General features: G+C 38.1%; 1 protein-coding gene across 1 annotated transcript in view; it reads right to left on the bottom strand.

The window, feature by feature from the left end:
• The window catches only part of LOC144971561 (uncharacterized), a 79,667-nt gene that overhangs the window by 28,039 nt on the left and 26,628 nt on the right, over positions 1-25,000 (bottom strand). The window contains exons 2-4 of the mRNA XM_078912605.1: positions 20,357-20,841; positions 6,962-7,010; positions 1,717-1,967 (exon numbers count right to left, since the gene is read on the bottom strand). Of these exons, the coding sequence (XP_078768731.1) occupies positions 1,717-1,967; positions 6,962-7,010; positions 20,357-20,841 (785 nt within the window). The remainder of the gene's footprint in view (positions 1-1,716; positions 1,968-6,961; positions 7,011-20,356; positions 20,842-25,000) is intronic.

The raw sequence follows: 25,000 nt of genomic DNA, 5'->3' as shown, positions 1-25,000 counted from the left end.
ATTTATAGTGACAGTTTTAACTATTTTACAGTGTTTGAAATTATTCATATTATAAAGCGCAGCTCTGGTTATAGAGCTGCTCCTTTTATATATATATATATATATACATCCTATTTCCATTGTATTTTTATCTTATGTGTAAATTATAACACGTCTGTACAAAAAATTTCCTTTTTGGGATGCAATAAAGTATTATTATTATTATTATTATTATTAATAGTAGCAGGAGTAGTAGTAGTAGTAGTAGTAGTAGTAGTAGTAGTAGTAGTAGTAGTAGTAGTAGTAGTAGTAGTAGTAGTAGCAATATTAGTTGTTTTAGTAGTAGTAGTAATAGTAGTAGTAGTAGTAGTAGTAGTAGTAGTAGTAGTAGTAGTAGTTTTACTAGTAGGAGTAGTAGTAATAATAGTAGCAGGAGTAGTAGTAGTAGTAGTAGTAGTAGTAGTAGTAGTAGCAGCAGCAGCAGCAGTAGTAGTAGTAGTAGTAGTAGTAGTAGTAGTAGTAGTAGTAGTAGTAATAGTAGTAGTAGTAGTAGTAGTAGTAGTAGTAGTAGTAGTAGTAGTAGTAATAGTAGATAGTAGTAGTAGTAGTAGTAGTAGTAGTAGTAGTAGTAGTAGTAGTACTATAATAGTAGTAGTAGTAGTAGTAGTAGTAGTAGTAGTAGTAGTAGTAGTAGTAGTAGTAGTAGTAGTAGTAGTTAGTAGTTGTAGTAGTAGTATAGTAGTAGTAGTAGTAGTAGTAGTATAGTAGTAGTAGTAGTAGTAGAGAAGTATAGTATAGTAATAGTAGTAGTATAGTAAATAATAATATAGTAATAATAATAATGATAAATAATATTAAGATAAGATGATGAAGAAGAAGAGAGAAGAATGATGATGATGATGATGATGATGATGATGATGATGATGATGATGATGATGATATGATGTTGATGTTGATGATGATGATGAGTTGATGAGTAGTAGTAGTATAGTAGTAGTAGTAGTAGTAGTAGTAGTAGTAGTATGTAGTAGTAGTAGTAGTCGTAGTAGTAGTAGTAGTAGTAGTAGTAGTAGTAGTAGTAGTAGTAGTAGTAGTAGTAGTTAGTATTAGTAGTAGTATAGTAGTAGTTAGTAAGTAGTATAGTAGTAGTAGTAGTAGTAGTAGTAGTAGTAGTAGTTAGTAGTAGTAAGTAGTAGTATATATAGTAGTAGTAGTAGTAGTAGTAGTAGTAGTAGTAGTAGTAGTAGTAGTAGTAGTAGTGTAGTAGTAGTAAGTAGTAGTAGTAGTAGTAGTAGTAGTAGTAGTAGTAGTAGTAGTGAGTAGTAGTAGTATAGTAGTAGTATGTAGTAGTAGTAGTAGTAGTAGTAGTAGTAGCAGAAGTAGTGTAGTAGTAGTATAGTAGTAGTATAGTAGTATATATATAGTATGATATAGTAGTAGAGAAGTAGTATAGATAGTAAGTAATGATAGAGAAGAAAGAAGAAGAAGAAGAAGAAGAAGAAGAAGAAGAAAGAGAAGAAGAAGAAGAAGATGAAGAAAGAGATGATGATGATGATGATGATGATGATGATGATGATGATGATGATGATGATGATGAAAGTAATAATAATGATGATAAGGATGAAGACAATGATAACAATAATAAAGCAAACCACTTACAAATTTCAAAATAACAGTATATTCTAGTCAAAATATTTTCTTTACAATATTTTTTTTTTTTTAAAGCCTCTGACCCACCATAGCAAAGACCATGCCAAAGTAACGCCGTATCCTAGCAACGGCCACCCTGTGGTTGTTGAGACTGGTCTTCAGGTAATGCTGGTAGACAGAGTGGTCAGCCACGACCAGCACCCCCACCTGGGCATCAACCCGGGACTGCCTGGGGCTCCTGACGTAGGTCTGTATCCCAGATCTCAAAAATCGAGGGGAGGGGGGAACCCGGACTATCACGGAGGGACGGGCTCTGCGCTTAACACGTGACCTGAGGCCTGGAGAACGATGAAAGATATGTCTGTGTTAGTTCATTTCTTTGTATTGATTAAACTTGTTATATTTTTTTATAGTGCAAGTACACATACTCGCAAGCTCGTTGTGTTATTGGGCACGAAAAGCATACGAGTAACCCGTTTAATAAATATAAAGAGATGAAAGAACCTGTATATTGTAAGAGGTCATGGATTGGACCTCTATCAGACCCTGTAACCATCCTGACCTTTTCAAATTGAACATCTGTTTTTAACAACACAGTAATATGATTGTTTATTCGTCCACAGCCCTTTGAATGCCCTCAATGTCTAGACAACGTTGTGGTTTCATTCACCAATTTACTGACGTACGCCGGAAGAACACGTATTAAACATTTGGCCACAAAACTCGTCCTTCGATTTAAATGACCCTCATCTTGGCAAAAAACTCCCAAACCTGGGACTTAAGGTAAGACCATGAATTCCAAGGTCTGAGAGTTTTTGCCAAGATGAGGGTCATTATAATCGATCGATATTAGAAGGACGAGTTTTCTGGCCAAATTTTTAAATGCGAGTTTTTCCAGAGTACGGCAGTTAACTGGTGAACAATGAGGCTGACATTTGACATAAAATTACCACCAAATTTGGCATTTTTACTGGTGATCACAAACTGGATTTCAATGCGGCTTGAACAGTAAATAAAATAAGTGTGGCACACTCATATTTAAACAAAAACAAGCGCAGATCTCAACTAAACCAACAATTTCTATTCGTATGAAATAGTCAAAGAATAGTCTTTTTTCACCCCTCTCCCTAAACAATAACGCATAATGATGTCATGTTTACTATTACGTGAATTTCTCTAAAATTCATATTCTTTAAAAAGCAGTAACATTTAAATGTTTTTGAAGATCTCATTTATTCAAAGATGACGAAATATGAATCGATTGAGCGGTAGAATAAAAAATTTCTTAAACTCTTGCGTTTTTTAATTCGAACTTTGTTCCCAATGCGCACTCGCAAGCTCGTGCAGCGGTTGGCCACATTGCGGAATTCCAAAAAGCAAGAATGTAAGAATCGTATATTGTACTCACGAATGAAAATCGTATAGACCATCTAGGTAGCGTAAAATTCTTTTCAAGATTGATACGTGTTTTAGCAAACAGCATGTGACAGTGCGATCCTAAACATTGTGCGGGCATTTTGTCTAGCGGTTGGGCACTGGCCTTTGGACCGGTTAGTCATGATGTGTTCGTGTCCTGGTCTGAGCGGCGCATAGTTGAGTACTCGTAAAAGGCTTTTAAACTCAGATTTTTCAACACAGTCTTGGGTAAAAATGAGTACCTAGGCGTTAACAGCGTTGTCTCTGTCAGAACCGAATTGTACCACTTCTTACAGGCGTCATGTCTCGTCCCACATGTTAAACGCTGCTACTGGGTAGACACCGCTTGTAAAGCTCTTTGTGCACGTTATAACTTTAGTTGACTATGATAACTAACAGAGGGCGTACTGTAAGAGTGTATTCGTGTTGGTTTGACAGGAATAATTTGTATATCATCAAGGCGATGATGAAATTTGTGGGCGCAAAAAATATGACCTGAAAGTGTCTCGAGCACCGTTTAACTCCAAAAATAGTGACGGTAATGATGATAGCAGTATTATATAGTTGTGAATGAACTGAATGGGCCAATTGTGTCATACTCTATTAAAAACCCATATTTAAAAATTTGGCCAGAAAACTCGTCCTTCAAATATCGATCGATTTAAATGACTCTCATCTTGGCAAAAACTCTCAAACCTACTTCTTCGCCGAAGTCCCGGGTATGGGAGTTTTTGCCAAGATGAGAGTCATTTAAATCGATCGATATTTGAAGGACGAGTTTTCTGGCCAAATTTTTAAATATGGGGTTTTCCATAGTATGGCTGTATTATGTGAATGGACTGAATAGGGCAATTGTGACATACATAAACATAGAGAGACAGAGGGCAGAACCAAATTGGGATGCGTCGTAATGTCACATGACTGGAGGATTTGACATCCCCTCACCCCGTGAACTCTCCGGGGAAATTGACTCTTCCGAGAAAACTAGCTCATAAAAATCCAATTGAGAAGTTAAGGAGCAGGCACCTGTGTAAGCTAAAGGTCTTAACGTGAAAGCTGTGTTTTATTAAAAAGGTATGAACAAGTGTGTATGAAAGGTGCCAAAACATGAAAGAAACATACAAGAAAAAAAAAGAACATCCGGAAAAAGCAGTCAGAACAAGTGATTTTTGAGATGGTTGTTTTTCTTGTATGCTTCTTTCTTGTTTTGTCTGGCACCTTTCATACACACTCGTTCAAATCTTTAAAATAAAAAAACAGCTTTTACGTTAAGATTATATGGAATTGATCAAATTGCTTTACACGGATTCTCAAACCAACAGCAATACTTCAAATATATGTCGGGTCTGTAAATTCCTATTCGACAGAGACAAACAACGCAGTTACCTGCCAGTAGCGGGTACCCATTTTATACCTGGATCGGGAATGTGAGTTAATGTAAAGAGTCTTTCCCAAGGACATAACTCTGCATCACCCACAATGGGGTTAACAAGATGCTGACAATAATCATTTGTGACCCAAAGTAACCAATAGGTGTTAGACTGAGATGGATTCGGTGCTAGTGAATGAATTTGTAGCCTTACATTTTTATCTGAACCCTGGGGTAAATTTCACTTCGGTATGGTTGGGAATAAAAAACATAATGAGAGTTTTTAGATAGCGCAATATCCAATCGAAGTCTCAAAGCGCTTTAGAGGGAGTCCCAGGCAGTGGCGTGGGACCATTGGATCGAATGGAGCGAGGCACCACACCAGTCTTTTAAAAATCATTAACAGCATAATTAATTTAATTAAAAATAAAGTTGAGAAATTTTAACTCCACTGTCTTTCGCCAACTCGCCAACAACATACTGCCTTTTTAGTCTCCACTCTATTCAAGATTCCGAATCACGCACTGCGCCGACTCGTGTGTTGGTGACATCACTGCGCGAATTAGTGACTGAATCAACACCGTGGTGCAAAGCAATCCAAGCTCCAGTTAATGCTATATCCATTTGTATCGCTACAACTGATTGAGCGAGAAACTGGGTTATATTAATTATACTATCTTCAAAAAGCGGAAAACTCCTCGACTTGTGCCAGGATCTGAGAGCTCCACCGTTGGACTGGGGGGATGCGCAAATGTTGCACCATTTACGTCATAATTATGGTAACTTCGGCCATCCAAAATATTACATTAACTGTCAAAAACACTGATCGTTGTCAAGTTTATTTGTAAGCAGCAAAGAAAAACAACATAAAACTTTAAAATATGGCATATCAACCCACCTCTTTTTCAAGATTATTGAATAAAGTAATTCTTTGCAACGAAGCATTGTGGACGAATTTACCAACATTTTTCTTGCTTGTAGTGCCGAGTTGATGGTTACGTGTGTATGAGTGTTTATGTTGTGTGTGTATGTGTGTGTTTCTGCGTGTGTATTTGTGCCAGTCAGAGAAAGAAAGCGAGAATTGTCAACAGTTATACTTTGGTGTGTTTTTTGATTTCTTAAGTACCTAAGTGGAGTTATTTTTTCTTTGTGATGCTTTAAGGTCTGAATCTATCTTTTATTTGTACAATCATTAATTGTATTCCACTGATTTCCATTATTTGAAATATACTTTGAAGTTTTGTTTTGTTAAGCAATGAATTGCAATGAATCAAGTTGACTCTTTACTTCACCGACCGTTTGGGAGATTGACACAAGATGATAAATTAGAAATAAAAAGACTAGTTCCTCATCAACCAACTGATTTTGAATTAACACCGGTGTGGAAATCTCGAAAACGCTCTTTTTCAGTGACATGGTATGACAGACATGAATGGCTCACAGTTAGTTTAGAAAAAAAAAACCCGTTTCTTTTGTTTTTATTGTCTACTTGTACAGATACAACAAAGACTGATAGATCATGGACATCTATAGGCTATAGTGACCTTAACCACGTCCATCGTATTTCTTGACCTCCTGAACGTTGGTTTAGCACTTTAAAAGACTGAAATATTGCGAAATTCAAAGAAAGAGGAGCGGCTAAATACATTAATGATTCTGTCAATTCACAAAGCTGAAATAGATGCCATTCAATGAACAAATCATAAAAAGATTTGCAGATTTTCTTTACAAGTACTAAAAGTAAGTAATTTCTGTCATAGGTTTTCTTTTCTCTTTTGATTTACATTTATCACATATTGATTGCTTTATCTACCAAATCCAATCCTTTAAATGGTGGACAAAGAATAATTACAAAGACCTTTTCACACGGGACTTGTATCTCAGTGTTGTGGCTAGTTGTTTTCATGAATTATTTGTTTTTGTGAGTTTTGTCCACTCGTAGATAACATCGACCCCCCCCCCCCACACACACACACGCACATCCTTCCAAAAAAGAGAGTTTTTAACATGTGCTCTCTCCTCTTAATCGTGTTCACTGTATTAGATTTTTTTTCTTCTTCTAATCATGGCACCACCATATGCCGTCAATACGCCACGCCGCTGGTCCCAGGCCACAGCAACACCTAGCATGTATGGACCAGACATGGCGCCTCTTAGGCGATATTTAATTTTTAAAAATAAATGATAAATACTCCATTATAAAGACAACCAATGAATCCCGTCCAGCAGCGCCGAGAATCAACCACGGCATACAAGGAACGGTCAATTACAAGAATCACTTGACAAAGGAGAGACAGTTCTGTTGTACTTTGAAAAAACACTATTCAATAATTTGACCAGAAAACTCGTCCTTCAAATATCTATCGATTAAAATTAACCTCTTCTTGCCAAAAACTCTCAAATCTGAGATTTTAATAAAGCCCCAGGTTTGAGAGTTTTTGCCAAGATGAAGAACATTTAAATCGATAGATATTTGAAGGACGAGTTTTCTGGCCAAAATTTTGAATACGAGTTTTTCCAGAGTACGACAGACAGGGTAGTTATTACCTTGTCGTGAAGAATGTCCTCGTGATGCTGACCTCAATGGCCGGGGAATCTGATGAAAGGGGAAAGACAAAAGAATTTGTTGAGAGAAATCTATCTGAATATGATATACAGTCATAATACATCAAAGACGATTCCCCTTTATGCATTCTCTGGGAATTTTTCATTTGGGTCTTTGTCTAGAATGGGCTAATATAAACCTGAGATCAGCCGCAGCGCAGTGAGGAATGGGGGTTAAGTTTCTTTCTAAAGAAAACAAACGAAAATTATTGTTGATACAGGTTCGAGCATTACTGTCGATACATCATTAATTTCCATTGGACTCACAGCTATTGGAATTTCATTGTTTCATAATTTAGACAAAACAGCTAACCCCAAATATTTACTCACGGTGTTGCACTGCAACTCTTGCCTCGATTATTTCAGTCTTTCTTTTGAATAGACCGTAAAGAAAGAAAAATTCCCAATTGAGTTCATAAATATTGTGTCATCAATAATTGACTAATTTAATTGCCGTGCAATCTAGATAAGTCTTTTGGAGATCTTCCTACTCGTTTGTACCTTGTCTACAGGCTCACTTTTCATCGTTCTATTTCAGTCAACAGTTATAATTAATTAGATATGCCCTTCCCCCACGATATCATAAGATTTCGTCGCCTAGGCATTCCACGAAGGAATATAGATAACTCATCAAACAAGATGTCTGAAATCAACAAGAATCACACATGTTGTCCAACGTGAGCAAATTGGGGGTTAATAATCAAGAAAAACAACGAAAGTGCCTGAAGCGTGTCTCGAACTCGGTACTTTCCTCAGACACACACTGCAATGCCTTAACCACTCGACAACCGCCCCCCCCCCCCCTCCCCATATCGTCAACAGTTTAAAACTGGTATAAAATGTTTGACTTGCTGGAATTCGGGTCTCGCCCTTACCTGATATACTTTGACGAAAAAAAACACATTTTTTTCGTATCGGTCAGAAAATATTACATTCAAATCAAATCGATAAAAAGTCCCCATAAAGATCTGAATAAGTGAATGAAAGGCCGTGCCAGACACAGCAAGAAAGAAAAATACAAGACAAAAAATCCCCAAAATCAGTCTATCACGTGGACGAGGTGAACTGAGTTTTCGGGATGGTCTTTATTTTTTTCTTGTCTTTTTCTGATTTTTTGGGATTTTTTTTTCCTGTATTTTTCTTCTTTTTTTCTGGCACTGTTTTACACACTTTTTCAGTTCTTTATTTTACACCGGTGCTCGCTCCTTAATTTCTTAATTTGATATTTCTTTTAAAAGTACCCATATCATGTCAATGAAAAAGACTCCAAACTGACCTTCCATAAAAAGGATTGTTTTAAGGGCTATGAGGCTTATGGAGCCGGAGTTTGTTTTGGTCACGATTGCGAGAAACGAACAATTGAACATTTGTTATTGCTTGGTGCCCCTTTGATAGGACGCCAGTACGCACTTTTTGGCAGGTCTAGCAGCTGACACAACTGCCCATTCACGGATAGGTGGACAGAAATCAAGAGACTTTTGACAAGTAGACGTTTAAAAAAAATAATCGATAGACAATTGCAGTAAAAGATTCCTACCAAAAATGTGTTGTCTTAGAGTATGGTAATTTATCCGTTACAACGAGGCGGGAGTTCTACACACTTCAAAGACATTTCTGTCCAGACCGTGACATTATGACAACTGTGTCGTAACTGGAAATACTCATATTTTAGAATTTGGACAGAAAACTCATCCTTCAAATATCGATCGATCTAAAGGACTCTTACCATGGCAAAAAACTCTCAAACCTGGGGCTTCGCGAAGTCCCAGGATTGATAGTTTTTTCAAAGATAAGGGTCAATTAAATCGATCGATATTTGAAGGACGAGTTTTCTGGCCAAATTTTAAAATATGAGTTTTTTCCGAAGCACGACACAGTTGATGTAATATGAGGGAAAACTAGATTATGTCCTGTGATAGGTTGATGGTTTATTACGTGAACACTTGTCACAAGTTGTAAGGACATCATGAAGGAACTAGAATAGAAATACTTAACATTATTAATACAAGTATAGAACACATTTTTTTTTCACTTTTACCACGTATGGGGATAGCTAGAACACCGACTACATCTTCGGTGTAAAATAAAGCACTGACATGTATGTGATTGTCCCAATAGGAGCTACTGAATCTCTCTCTCTCTCTCTCTCTCTCTCTCCCTCTCTCTCTCCCTCTCTCTCTCTCCCTCTCTCTCTCTCTCACTCTCTCTCTCTCTCTCTCTCTCTCTCGACCGCTGCCATTCACAAAAACATATCCCCCCCCCCCCCAAGACGAAATAAATAAAAATATTGCAAGATAGTTTAGGTGTGAAAATTAATATACGATTCTTACACTTGCTTTTGGAATTCCGGACGTATTCCCATCCGCTGCACGAGCTTGCGAGTACGTGTTGGGAACAAAGTTCGAATTTTAAAATGTGTAAGAAATCATTTATTCTCCCCTCAATCCATTTTGATTTCGTCATCTTTAAATAAAAGACATTTTCAAAAATATTTAAATAGTAATGTTTTAAAATTCAATTTTAGTGAAATTTAACATTGGTAATCTGACGTCACAAATTATAATTGTAAACATGATATCATTACCCGTTACTATTTATAGAGAGAGGGGGGGGGGGGGCGGATAATACACGTATAGCCAAACTCTTGAACCAATCAGACTTCGCCATTACTCTAAGAAAATCTGCCAGATATATATCTAAAGCCAAGTTTTAAAACCCCAAATAACAAAAGCATCAATACTGACTTCTAATAATATTCATGCCAGTCATACTATCGGCTTTTTGAAGACTGCATCACTGCAACCGTCCATGTTTGTTCTATCATCACTGCCGGCAGAACGTTATAACAATAATAAACAACGACCATAACAATAACATATAATCTCCGAGACTGAGTCTGTGGCATCTTAGTGATAATATCTGCCAGGTCGACAAAAACCAAAACAATATTTTATCATCTATTACCAATAAGTCATAGATCTCATCATTTTTATATATTTATATTGACATCACTGTGCGAATGCAGTCAGTGCTCTTTCCCTTCCTCTACTATCATCAAACCAAAACAATTCTGACCGTATTAATTATTAGTCTTTATAGAAAAGTAGCAAATTTATAAACAGATAGATAAAGAGAAGTAGATAAAAATAGAAATAAATATATAGGTGGATAGATAGACCGATAGATAACAATACTGACGGATAGACAGATAGATAGACAGATAGGTAAATACTTAGATAAGTAGACATATAGGTAGATAGATAAAAAAATAGTTAGATAGATAGATAGATAGATAGATAGATAGATAGATAGATAGATAGATAGATAGATAGATAGGCTAAAATGCACTGAAAAAATAGCATGTCAAAGCTGTTCACATGGCCAAAAAGGGTCTACTTTCTGTATGCCTTAACGCGGAGTATTGTCAGGTGTAAAAATAAATAATGTCCAGATCGAGTAAACATGAGAGGGTAAATAAAGACATTACTCGCAAGCTCTGAAAAAAGCAAACCTACAAATTAAAAAACTTGGGCCAGAAATTCGTCCTTCAAATATCGATCGAATAACATGACCCTCGTCTGACCAAACATGCTCAAGCCCTGGGACTTAAAGAAGTCAATTTCTTTTCTGTGTTTTTTTCCTAATGTATTCCCCCCGACGATCATCAGACACGGGATGAATCAGTGAATAAATGAAAAAGAGTTCGATCGCCTGCAAGGTGTCTACGCCCAAGATCCACGACTGTAGGACGATACGGTGAAAAACAATGGCCTGGAGATTTCAGTAAAAATGTTTATTTATGTCCTAGATAACAAAAAGTTTTATCGCCTGACAGTCATATCTTCAGGCTTTGAGGTTCGTACCCAATCCCTGCATCGCCTTCACCACTTACGACAGAACGCTATACAAATAATAAACAATTTATAACAAAAACAAACGGTATTTCTGTCTGTCAGCGGCACCGAAATACCTGTCGGGTCGACAGAAATATCTAGAATATCCCGGGTGTGTCAGGTGAGACCTTGTTTTCTTGGGTATTATTCTTAACCAGTTTACTGTCGTACTCTGGAAAAACAAATATTTAAAAATTCGCCGAAGTCCCGGGTTTGTGAGCTTTTGCCAAGATGAGAGTCATTTAAATCGATCGATATTTGAAGGACGAGTTTTCTGGCCAAATTTTCAAATAGTTGGTTTCCCAGAGAACGCCTGTTACCAGGTTAATGACATCATGACTCAGCATCGGTCACCCCCCCCCCCCCTCTCCTACCCCTACCCTGGACCTACCCCAAACAAAAACAAAACAGACCTTGATATTTCACCTTGTCTCCGATAGATCTGCAGATACTGATGATGCAGCCATTTTACAGGAAATTCCCACACACTTCTTGTTGTCAATAACAATGTGTGAAATTGAATGTAACCTTCAATTTAATAATCGAAAACAGATATAATGGGCGGTTCGGGTTACCCTTTATCAACAAAACAGGATGAATGAAACACTACAGACAAATGAGACTATCTCGGCGATATTACAATTTTTTCAGACATAGAAAACGCTGTTAACGGCCAGATACTCATTGCACCCCTGAGTACGGTGAAAGAAAGTGAGTAAAGAGTCTTTTTCAAGGACTCAACTATGCGCCGAGCGAGGCTCGAACCCAGGACCATCCGATCCGAAAGCAAGCGTCACACCACAAGACCACATAGCCGCACAATGATCCAACTCTTCATGCTAATGCTATCTACATTCTAACGTTAACGAGATGGCATTTCATTCCGTTTGCCATCAAAACATCTTACATCTCCGTAGATAAGACCGGCAATTAGCTATCGACGAATGACCCGAGACCCGGTTATCAGACCGTTATAAATTGATGCTATCAACGGGTTGATAATTCTATCGTTTTAATGAAACGTCATCACCTGATTGGACTATCTTATCTCATATGTCCCTTCACGACTATCGGGTATTATGTTCATATGAACTTTTCAAATTGAGATATTAGGGTGCAGGCACCGGTCTAACATAAAGATCTGAACAAGTGTGTATTAAACGGTGCCAGAAAAAGTAAGAAAAAAATACCCAAAAAATCCCCCAAAAATCAGTCAACCTCGACTGAGGACAAAACCATAGAAGAGGTCTTAGGTTCGATCCCCAGTCCAAGAAGACTGATCTTCTGGGATGTTTTTTTTTTCCCTGTATGTTTCTTCCTTGCTTGGTCTGGCACCGTTTCATACACACTTCTGTTCAGATGTTGGTGTTATGAACCATTCAATTCATTTCGCGTATTTCGCTTCCAGCCTTTCCATGAGAGTAGACAGAGCCCAGCTCCCGCCACAGATCTCTCGTTCTACATTGAAAAAAAAAAAAACATTGAGTTTTTATAGAACGCAATATCCACTAAATGTGCTCAAAGCGCTTTACAAGGGGTCCCTGGTCAACAGCAACATTTAACATGTACGACGGGACATAACGCATAATAGGCGATATCACAATTTTTCGGACAAAGACAACGCTGTTAACGGCCAGGTACTCATTTTTCACCTGAGTACGGTGAGAGAATGTGAGTAAAGAGTCTTTTCCAAGGACTCAACTATGCGCCGAGAGTCAGACTCGACCCCAGGCCCTTTCGATCCGAAAGTGAGTGTCATACCACTAGACCACAGAGCCGTACATATTACGTGTTGCTGTTTGTCAGGGACCATTTGCAGAGCCCTTTGAGAACGTTTAGTGGATATTGCTCTATATAAAAGCGGAATGTTATTTTGGGCTATAATACCGTTTTGTGACATTTGGTCACCTATTCATTTCTTGTACCTGCAACCCCACGAGTTATCAGTTAGGTAAACGGAGGAATGTGCATATTATAATTTTTGGCATGCATGCGCAAAGGTCATGGCGCCTGTCTAATTAATTCAAATTATTTAATCAAACATCTTTTTAAAGTTTAACAAAATGGAATGCTTGTCATGGAAATATATTATTTAATTCTCTCCTTACCAGAGATTTTCCGAATTTTCCCAAAACATTTACACCCTTCCAAAACAAAAGTAGATTTCTTACTCGCAAAGAGAAGCAACAAGTACATTCTATACAAAATACTGAACAAGTGTGTATGAAAGGTGCCAGACAAAGCAAGAAAGAAAAATACCAAAAAAAAAAAAAAAACATCCCAAAAAATCAGTTGACCTCGACTGGGGATCGAACCTCGGACCTTCTGATTACGGGTCACACGAGCAACCGTTTCACTATAGAGGCTCCCGATAGCAGGGACAATTAACAGTAAACATGAAATAAGAACCAGGAAGTGTTGGCAAAGGTGAGAAAAGGAAGAATATTGATAGGTACCATCAGAAAAAAAAGGCAGTTATGGTTTCTGGGACATGTGTGTAGAAGAGGCGGAATAGAAAAGTTGGTAACATCTGGGATGATCGAAGGAAAGAGAGCTAGAGGAAGACAAAGAATGACTTATCTAAATAACCTAAGAATGGCCAAATGTGACTTTAAAAGCAACACAGATTCTATGCGTACCGCAGTGGATCGTGATTCGTGGAGACAGCTGACCGGCAACGTACTCAAGAGTCCAAGCCACGATGGATGATGATGAAATGTTGGGTGTATTGTAACGAATTGCTATTGTCATTTTCACGCTATAGAAACCGGGATAGACTCCGGCTACATTAGCCCAATGGCTCTGAAGGACTACTTTTTTTTTTTAAAAAAAAAAGCTTTTCATCGTTATTACGACATTTTCATTGAGAGAAATGAAATAAACATGAAATGCCGAGCCTCAGACAGGTAAATACAGGTGTACTTTTGTATTGGAAACACCTGGTGTCGTAGGAATGGAATCTTCGAACTAAACTGGCAAGTTTTTATAGTAGTGAAATAGGGAAACAAAAGTGTGATGTCATAATACTGGTTCCAATCTCCTTGGAAGTGTAAAACCAGTCATCTGGAGGCCTCGATACATTCCTTGTGGAACCGATTCTCTGGTGTCAGAGTGATGACATTTGATTTTCTAGCCTATATAAATCCTTGATCGTCAATAAAGATCATCCGTCCCAGCCCTTTGACGTCCTGTAATCGTAACAATCCTCTTGTACATCCTGCTACTCAAATGTGACCCTTCGCCTCAAAACGGTATTAAGTCGGATTAGTTAAGATGTTGAAAATTGAATTTATAGCCAGAAATATCAGATTTGTGTTGATTTTATACGATTTATTGAGGAAATGACAACCCTATTTTAGGGTGCTAATGCCAACAATTTATATTTTTGATCAGTTTAACATTTAATTCGGCTTTTAAGCAGATGGTTCGTTCCGACATAATACCATTTTGAGACGATGGGTCACAAATAATTATGCTCCCTTTGATTCAATGTGTAATCTATTCGTTGTTAATTGTGCGGGTATATGGTCTTATGGCATGACACCCGCTTTCGGATCGGATTGTCCTGGGAAATTTGTCTCTCGGGTCAATGCTAAGGGAAGACTGGAATAACCCAGGCGTCAATCGCAGTGCAGCGCCGCAAATTGAGCATAGGGCGAGGTGACTTACTCAAAGCCACACATCGCAGCGGCGGGTGATCGAACCTAGTACTGTTTGGGTACGAAGCAAAGACCGTACCGCTGAGCCACGCTTCGGCGGATCAGCAGTTAACTGTGTGAGAATTTCTTGGCCACAATGCTTTTTAAAAAAATACCGTTTTGTCAGTGTAGGCCATTATTCACCTCTTACCTTTGATTTAGTCCGGCTGGCCTTAATGTCCAGTGACCTCAATCTATAAGAAACTCATTAGTTACTCCCCCTTGTCATGGCGGCCTCCGCTGTTTCCCCGGCCCGACTGACTCCCCCCCCCCCCCCCCCCCCCCTCCCGTGTCCTTACAACTCTAGTTCTTGTGTAAATCAACGTTTCTACATTCAAGACTTCATAAGACAACAATAGATAGACGTTGAGTATCTTGAATGGTGTGGTTGTCTATAGGGAATGAGATTAGCGGAAGAGTAGCGTTCCTTGATTGGACGTCATCCATAGTCTGTGACGTCACCGGCGGAAAAGTTATTAGAGAGAGAACGTCATGTTGGTTGTGCGCGGAAGCGAGGACGAGAGACGCATGCGCACAACCAACATGACGTTCTCTCTCTAATAACTTTTCCGCCGGTGACGTCACGGACTATGGGTGACGTCCAATTAAGGGACGCTACTCTTCCGCTAATCTCATTCCCTATCATGTCTGTCGTCACGTCCTCCACGAGGAGATATAAATAGATAAATGAACAGACGCATCTATATAGCACTGTTTGGTGGATTCAACAAGCTAAATAATGTAAATGTTGCTGCTCGAAGCTCGAAGAAATAAATGTGACCCATCGTCTCAAAACGGTATTATGTCGGAACGAACCAGATGCATAAAAGCCGAATTAAATGTTAAACTGGTCAAAAATATAAATTGTTGGCATTAGCACTCTAAAATAGAGTTGTCATTTTCCTCAATAAATCGTATAAACTCAACACAAATCTGATATTTCTGGCTATAAATTCAATTTTCAACATCTTAACCAATCCGACTTAATACCGTTTTGAGGCGATTGGTCACATATAACAATGTGAAATTGAATGTAAGCTTAAATTTAATATACGAAAACAGATAAAATGGACGTTGTGCACAGAGATAAAAATGATGTCAAAATAAAGGTCTATTATCAGACTCTAGTATGTGCTCGTCTAAGAAGCTCACAAGATTGCCATCCGGAAGTATAACGGACCAACACACAAAACTCTGTGTAACCATGAACTATTATAGTCTGGATAATTTGGTTTCCACTAAATTGTATCAATCAGACTATAAACGTTCGAGAATACACATCGTTTTCTGTGTTGTGTACCTTATACCCAATTGGCGGCCGTTGTGAGGATTTTACCTAAACGCAATGATACGGGCAGATCAACCATACCGTTGTGAGTATTTTAGTTAAAGGCATGGTATCAATATTATACATGATTATGCTGATTGTATAATTAGCATGCGCTTGGCTAAGAAGCTCACAACATTGCCATCCGGAAGTATAATGGACCAACACACAAAACTTTGTGTAACCTTGAAAGTTTATAATCTGGTTAATACAAGTTAGTGAGAATTACTCATAAACGCGGATGGCAAAAACAATAACAAAGACCCGAGTGACGTCAACTTCGAACTATCTATACCCGATTGGCGGCCGTTGTGAGTATTTGAACTAAACGCAAGGACACGGCCAGGTCAACCATACCGTTGTGAGTATTTTACCTAAAGGCATAGTCTCAATATCATACATGATTATACTGATTGTATAAATATTATACAATTCGTCCAAACTTGATCGTCTCGCTATCACCACGCTCCAAGTACAAGACCCAATTCTACCAATACTTACTCTTGACCAACAGTAATTGGACGTCCAGTAGTACTTACTATAAAAACTGACCAAGCAACACTTACTTCACGGTCCCTTCGACAAGGTCATTAATTCATTTCTTGGAAATACTGACCGTTCTAGTTCCCACGCAGGTAGGCACCGACTCCACTCTGCCTTGATGTGATGTCGGCCCCGTTGATTACCTCAACCATCCAGGTACGACCTATCCGAAGATGGATGGTGACCTCCCTTTGTATCCCATCCAGTATCCAGTGCTAGACTGAGGATGCCCAAATCTCTGACAAAACGCTTTTGCCTCATTTTTACCATGTAAATATTTGCGCACCTTTTATAAATATATATTGTTCTATTTTAATTTGTGCTTCCTTACAAAGGAACATACAATTTCCTGCTCATCAATGTTTTTGTTTATGCATCTTAATAACACCACTACCACATTATCTCATTCGTCTGTAGTGTTTCATTCATCCTGTTTTGTTGATAAAGGGGAAACCAGAAACGTCCATTATATCTGTTTTCGTATATTAAATTGAAGCTTACGTTCAATTTCACATTGTTATTTACTTCATTTTTGGCCATAAACGTCTAATTCATTCATTAATACATTGTACGGCCATGTGGTCTAGTGGCATGACACTCGCATTCGGATCCAAAGGTCCTGGGTTCGAGTCCCGCTCTGGGGGCGCAATGCTGTGTCCTTGGAAAAGGCTCTTTACACACATTCTCTCACCCTACTCAAGTGCAAAACGATTATGTCTTTGTCGGAAAATAATATAATATCGCCTAACAAGCTTCATGTTTTGTTCTACATGTTAAACGTTGCTGTTGGCTAGTGACTCTTTCTAAAACGATTTGAGCACGTTTCGTGAATATTGCTATAAATAAATGCTCAAAATTTTTCTAAAGTAAACATTCTCTAAACTTTGAAAGGAGGAGTTTATTCATTGAACCACAGTGTGGTCTGCCCGTTCATATCTTACACCGTTATATTTCAGGTAGGAATTAGTTGGTTCTATGACACTTGTGTCTTTCATTCCCTTGTAGGACAGTGTGATATGCCCGTTCATATCTTACACCGTTATATTTCAGGTAGGAATTAGTTGGTTCTATGACACTTGTGTCTTTCATTCCCTATCTTTTATTATGACAACCTTCAGTGTCTAGATCCAATCAAATTTATCCACCTGTCTGTTCCACGAAACTGTTATCTTCTTGCCTCCTGGTGGCCTTGAAATATTGATACACATTAGATGTCGTACTCTGGAAAAACTCGTATTTAAAAATTAGGCCAGAAAACTCGTCCTCCAAATATCGATCGATTTAAACGATCCTCATCATTTATAATAGCATTCAGAAGTCGGATGTCACGCCGCCCGGCAACGGCGGCCATCTTGGTTCTAAACAAGAAAATCATTACTCTTTATTCTTCATGCTGGCTAGAACTTTTCATTCCCATTTTCATATGCCTTGTGATCAGAATGTGTAAAAGTCAAAACATGATCAAATCTATGGGGTTTTTTTTTTCCCTCTGGAAACGCTTTTATACTCGCCGGAGAAATATTTCATAAGGGCGTCCGCCATTGTTCCGATAGTTTAGAGCCAGTGTTACTAAGTTACCATGCGTCATTAGGAAGGAAGTGACGTTACGACTGTTAAAGAGTATTCCTTTTTCTTTAGGGTCTATTTCAAAGGAAGATTGGATAACCCAGGCATCAGCCGTAGCGCAGCGCGGCAAAGTGAGCTAAGGCGAGCTGATTTGCTCAAGCCCACACAACGCGGCGGGTAGTCGAACTCGGTACATTTCGGGTACGAAGCAAATACGATACCGTCTCATTTTTGTTTAACGTCTTTGTTTAAAAATTAGTAATATTCATGGTCTGTGGGGCTGATTGGTCTGGAGAAGACTGAAGGATGAGTCAGGTCCATGCGCCCGTGAGAACTAATAACAATTCTATGTCATCAACACAGGAATGAATGAATGATATTATTCCATAAATAATAACGTATCTAGTTTGTTTCCAATAATTTGTGTGGTCTTGTGGTATAACACACGCTTTCTGATCGGAAGGTCTTGGATTCGAGCCTCGCTCGGCGCATATTTGAGTCCTTGGAAAAGACTCTTTACTTACATCCTCTCACCGTACTCAGGTGTAAAATGAGTACTTGGCCGTTAACAGTGTTGTCTCTGTCTTAAAAAATCGTAATATAGTCTAACAGGCGACTTGTCCTGTCCTACATGTTAAATGTTGCTGTTGGCCAGGGACCCCTTGAAAAGCGCTTTGAGCACATTTAGTGGATATTGCTCTATAGATAGTTCGAAGTTGACGTCACTGAGTTTTTTGTTATTATTTTTTGCCATCCGCGTTTATGAGTAGTGTTCACTAAACTGTATTAACCTGACTATAAACATTCATGGATACACATAGTTTTGTGTGTTGGTCCGTTATACTTCCGGATGGCAATGTTGTGAGCTTCTTAGCCAAGCGCATACTATCTATATCTGACTCAATTTTTAATTTGGTTAGAATATCAGTAACTTCTCTGACTGGCTAAGTAGTATACAAACAGTTGAGTGCCGTGAGATGCATTCCATCTATCGATAAATAAATGCGTGCACATCCCCTCAAGACTATGTTTACATAATATAAGAAGGTCTAAAAACCGAATGGAATGATGGGTTTGATTTAACATTGTTACCATGGAAAATATTTTACGTTGGTTTGAGTGTATTTCCATCACAACAATGGAACCATAACAAATTGGGGTTTCAGACCTGCATATAAGTACACGTTGTCTCAATCCCATCACTATTATCGTTATAATCAGATCTGTGACTAACGCTCTCCACCTCAAAAACGTCTTATTCTCAGGGTTTGTTATTTCATTTCTAGAATCCTGGGATTGTTGATATCAAAAACATCATATGGAAACATCTGGTCGTAAAACGAGTTCATAAAATGTTTTACCGTATCACTAACCGTTTTTAAAGATACAAACTTTTACGTTATCGTTTGTTAAGGTGATGCGTAAATCATGATTCATAAACTTGTATGATATAGATAACTGTTTTGACGGCGAAGCTTTCTGATTTAAGTTACCAGAGAATGAAGGCAAATGTGACGTTTTTGTAAACTCAGACCGTAGCCATCGTTAACTTAGAACCCACTAAGACTTATAGTTTTACGTCATTTTTAGATTTGTGTAGCATTTAGTGAGCAGTTGTCGTTAGTAGTGCTCAAGGAAACAATTGTTCCCATTGGATGAACTGTTGAATACAATTCACTAATTATTTTATTTTGTGGCCAAAGACTTGTCTCTTGACGTCATTTTTTGGTCAGTGTCAGGCTATAAGTTAATGATGGCGTTGCTCAGTCGCTCATGCGCATCAATTCATGTCCTTTGTGGTAAAATTAGTCATTTGATAAAATAGTTCGTTTTTGTAACTTTAATTTTAGTCAATACGTGTCAAAAATAATAGTCAGGTACAATTGGATGACAGAGACCACAAAGATTTACAAACAATAATAAGGAATATTATTATTCTACCCCTCCGCATAAACAAATAGTAACGCGTAATGATATCAAGTTTACAATAATACTTTGTGACGTCAGATTATCAAGCGTTAGATTTCACTAAAACTAGACTCTTTAAAAAACAAGTAGACGTCTATCAATGAAATGATTCTGAGTATGTGTTTTATGCCAAGATGACGAAATCGGAATCCAACGAAGGGTAGATAGAATAAAAGATTTCTTTCACTCGAGCATTTTGAAATTCGAACTTTGTTCCCAACGCGCAGTCGCAAGCTCATGCAGCGATTGGGGACACACACGTTCGTAGGTGTCTTTTAAAGAGTTATCCGGCTATCCGGAAATGAATTTGAAATTAGATAAACATTGGGATATACACACTTACCTCAACTATGTCTTGTCTTTCAAGAGCCACCGGAAATGGGTCAGAACTGTTTCTATTTTCTGTTTGTTGTAAAATCTCACTCTTCTTCTGTGTCTGAGTTGATGGATTTCCGTCACTTGAAGTGGTTTTCCTGCTCCAAGAATTGTGGGACATTGAAACATCTTGGGACGCGTCTTTATCAATTCCATTGTTGGATGGTGTCTTCCTTTTCATGGGGGAATTGGGATTACGATGATGATGATTATGTTGATTGGGTGAGATGTCCAGCGATTTTGAAAAGTGATTCGTGTTTTTGACGACCGGTGTTTGCGTGTCGTGAGTCAGTGTTATAGTTTCATCCATATTCTTATAGTAGGACAATAGTGAGTCATCGATTTGATGTGTATCCGGAAATGACGTCACTGTGACGTCGATAGGAAGTTTGAAGTTGTCCTCGTTATCGATATCCACTACTGTGAAGTTATTGGTGTTTCCAAATACGTTTCCTATTGGGATTAGAAGAAACGATAGGATATTAGAATAGCAAAAGAAATAACTGAACAAGTGTGCATGAAAGGTGCCAGACAAAGCAAGAAAGAAAAATACAAGAGAAAAAAAAACATCCCAGAAATTGACTGACTTGTCTTTTTTTTTCTTGTTTTGTCTGCCACCTTTCATACACACTTGGCCAGTTCTTTATCTTACTCCAGTGCCTGCTCCTTCATTTCTTAATTAGAATAACAACGTTGTGTTGTGGAGGGGAACAAGTTACATAGTGAAAATAAAATGGTCTCATACAGAAAGGTAAGGTACTATATACCAGTTCGAAAACATAAAACCGACAGTGAAAAATTAGGCTAAATTAAATGAACATACATACAAACAAACAAACAAAACAGAGATTTTAACCCCAAATGTTACACTAATCAGAAGGTCTGAGGTTCGATCCCCAGTCGAGGTAGACAGATTTTTTTGGGGATGAATTTTTTTTTTTTTTTTGTATTTTTCTTTCTTGCTTTATCTGCACCTTTCATACACACTTGTTCAGATCTTTATCTTACGAAAGTTCCACTGTGCCTGATCTTAATGAGACCCAGTTACTAGACCACTCATTATTGGACAAAGGGGTGGGGTGAGGGTGTGGGTGGGGATAAGGTCAGAAATAAAAACAGAAACTGGGATTTGGACCAGAATCATTCTGGCATTCCCATCTTCCCAGCCAGACTTGACATTCTTTCAAATCGTGACCGTTTTCACCAAAGGAGCATTGCAAGATGACTCGCCATTCCGGTACAGTTTACTAGAGCCTAAAAATCTAGAACAATTATATAGTGCAGTATCCACTGAACGTGGTCAAAGCGTTTTACAAGGGGACCCTAACCAACACCAACACTTAATAAGTAAGACGAGACATGACGCCTGTTAGGCGATATTACAATATTTTTTTCAGACAGAGACAACGCTGTTAACGACCAGGCTCTAATTCTACACTTGAGTACAGCGAGAGATTGGGAGTAAAGAACCTTTTCCAAGAACACATTTATGCGCCGCTCAAAACTGGAATCAAACCCTGCACCAGCCGGTCCGAAAAAAATCTTGTTCGGATAAAATGTAAGTTGAGAGGGACATCGAACCACGATGTAAAGAGTTCATCAGAGGCTCGTTGCTTTGGGGTCACTAGCCCCGAATAGATAAACTGAAAAGTAAGAGAAAAAAAACTCCCAGCAACCAACAAAAAATAAATAATCGCGATAAACACAAACAGAATAAATAAATCTGAAAATTGACAAAAAAAAGGCGCCGATGTTTATTTAACATGTGTGAACCTGGAGTATGGTGTAGTCTGGTGTCAATCTTGGGGATCACAAATCATCACATCCCGTTTGAATCCCAGAGCTCCAGGAAAAGGTAAACTGTACCCCAAAGACCGGCATGGATAGGTGCAAAAATACAGGTGTCTTTAACCCTTTCACGCCGGTAGATTCGGGTTTACATTTCTAGATGGGAGGTGCAGATTTAAATAGAAATTTATATTCGGGAAAAGATCGACGCGGAAAATTAAATTTGTATCAAAAGTTGTGAAACTCTTGTAAAATGTAGATATATTATTCCGACCCTCATCCTAAAATAGTCACACGTAATGATATCAAGTTTACAATAATATTTTTTTTGGCTTGTACGAGACTCGAAGGGCGTTTTGAGCACTTTGTTTAGTGGATAGTCACGCTGTATAAAACCTCACGTTTTTTCTTTAAGTACCAGATTAGAATGATAGGTCACATATTTTGAGATCTTATGTACATGCATGACACACGAAGCAATGAGTTTCCCTGTTTATGAATATTCATCACACTATATTGACACAATGATGAAGGAATTATATCATAACACCAGACTACATTGCCGTGCATTTACTCTCCCTCACCCGTGTTAACATTCTGAGTGATGCTCAGGATCTGTGGGGCTGATTGTTTGGGGTGACAGGCAAGTACTTGAGATAGCTCTGGATCCAAACATTCCACAAAGTCTTATCACGGCTCATGTATCGCTCGAAAAGGTCAGTCAAGACGCATCACTGTCTAAAAGGCGTCATGTCTCGTCCCACATGTTAAGTGTTGCTGTTGGCTACGGACCCCTTGTAAAGAGATGTGAGCACGTTTAGTGAATAGTGCGCTATATAAATGCTCATTTATTCATTGAATGTTCCGTCAGATGCTTCGGGCCTATTTATTATTTCAATTATTCGCTGACCATAAATGAAGACATCGCTGTTTTCACAGAGAACGCAGAAACACCGAGCGCATGTTACTGATATCTTAGTAAAAATATTAGTAGATCAATAAAAAGGGGGGCTAGAGTTAAACCTTACTCTATCTGTAAAGGGTTAAGAAATGGTACCGTCTATCATTTTGGCCTTTGTAGAAGATAATATAATGAGTCGATTGAAGTACTCACTTCACAATGCTAACGTATCTAGATCAATAAATAAGCTTTAAGATTGTCTAAGCAAATGGGTGGGGAGAGTGACTTATCGGGTAATGTGATAGCGACATTGGATAGGGTAATTGTATTGTTGTATTGGTGTATTGGTGTATTGGTGTATTGGTGTATTGGTGTATTGGTGAATTGGTGTATTGGTGGGGGTGTTAGGGGTAGTGGTGGTTGGGTCGTCGAATAGGAAGAGGTGAAGGGGGAGGAGAGGAAATCAAGAAGAAGAAGAAGAAGAAGAAGAAGAAGAGAAGAGAAGAGAAGAAGGAAGAAGAAGAAGAAGAAAGAAGAAGAAAGAAGAAGAAGAAGAAGAAGAAGAAGAAGAAGAAGAAGAAAAGAAGAAGAAGAAGAAGAGAAGAAGAAGAAGAAGAAGAAGAAGAAGAAAAAAGAAGAAGAAGAAGAAAGAAGAAGAAGAAGAAGAAGAAGAAGAAGAAGAAGAAGAAGAAGAAGAAGAAGAAGAAGAAGAAGAAGAAGAAGAAGAAGAAGAAGAAGAAAAGAAGAAGAAGAAGAAGAGAAGAAAAAGAAGAAGAAGAAGAAGAAGAAGAAGAAGAAGAAGAGAAGAAGAAGAAGAAAAGAAGAAGAAGAAAGAAGAAGAAGAAGAAGAAGAAGAAGAAGAAGAAGAAGAAGAAAAGAAGAAGAAGAAAGAAGAAGAAAGAAGAAAGAAGAAGAAGAAGAAGAAGAAGAAGAAGAAGAGGAGGAGAGAGAAGAAAGAAAAGAAAAGAAGAAGAAGAAGAAGAAGAAGAAGAAGAAGAAGAAGAAGAAGAAGAAGAAGAAGAAGAAGAAGAAGAAGAAGAAGAAGGAAAAGGATCATGATGTAGAAATTTCGGTCCACGTATATGGGGGGAGGGAGGTGGAGGGGAGGGGGTTTAAACATCAAGACTTGTAAACTGGGATATTATTACTATAGGAAAGGTACGCACAAATTTCTTTTTCGTATACCCAAAGATGAAGGAGAATAAGCAAAACAGTTTTACAAATATTCCCCTCATCAAAAGAGAGCAAAGCGCCCCCTTTCCTTTGAACGGATCGTGTCACAGATTATAAGTTTGTAACCCGTTTATTGGTAACAAATAGTCTAGTAGTGATGATAAGGCATCAGATGACAGTTTGATTTGCCTTGAATTTGGCAAAAATTCAAGTCTTAACACTGGTAACTTTAAGCACAAATTCTTGTACGGATCATGATGTAGAAATTTCGGTCCACGTAAGTGGGGGGAGGGAGGTGGAGGGGAGGGGGGTGAAAACGCCATTGAGTATGATACAAGATATTTCTTTTTAAAAAGGAACAATTATTTAGTGAATAAATTCATCGCTGGATATTTCTGGCACTATTTCTTACACAAAGGTTCATATAATGTAAGAAATCAGGCATTCCGATTGATCCAATATACATGTTACAAAACGAATTTGCCCCCCCCCCCCCCTCCCATCTATAACGCTGCCATTCTATGCACGTTCTCTTTAAACAATTCAGAATAAAGAATTATGATTTCGCTTGGTCAAGAATGCATCATATTATTGATCTTACACTATTACATTTAGATACAGCCAATTTTCCCCTCAAACTATATTTAGCTCGATGTCTAGAATATCAATCAAATCCACAACATAAATCATAACCAAATTTACTTCAAAACAACCAACAGGTGGTTTACATAACAACAAATCCTTTGACAG

Source organism: Berghia stephanieae, chromosome 1, assembly GCF_034508935.2.
Source record: "Berghia stephanieae isolate SIO BIC M18660-M18661 chromosome 1, UCSD_Bste_1.3, whole genome shotgun sequence".
Lineage (NCBI taxonomy): Eukaryota > Metazoa > Mollusca > Gastropoda > Nudibranchia > Aeolidiidae > Berghia > Berghia stephanieae.
This window is presented reverse-complemented; position numbering and strand designations above follow the sequence as displayed.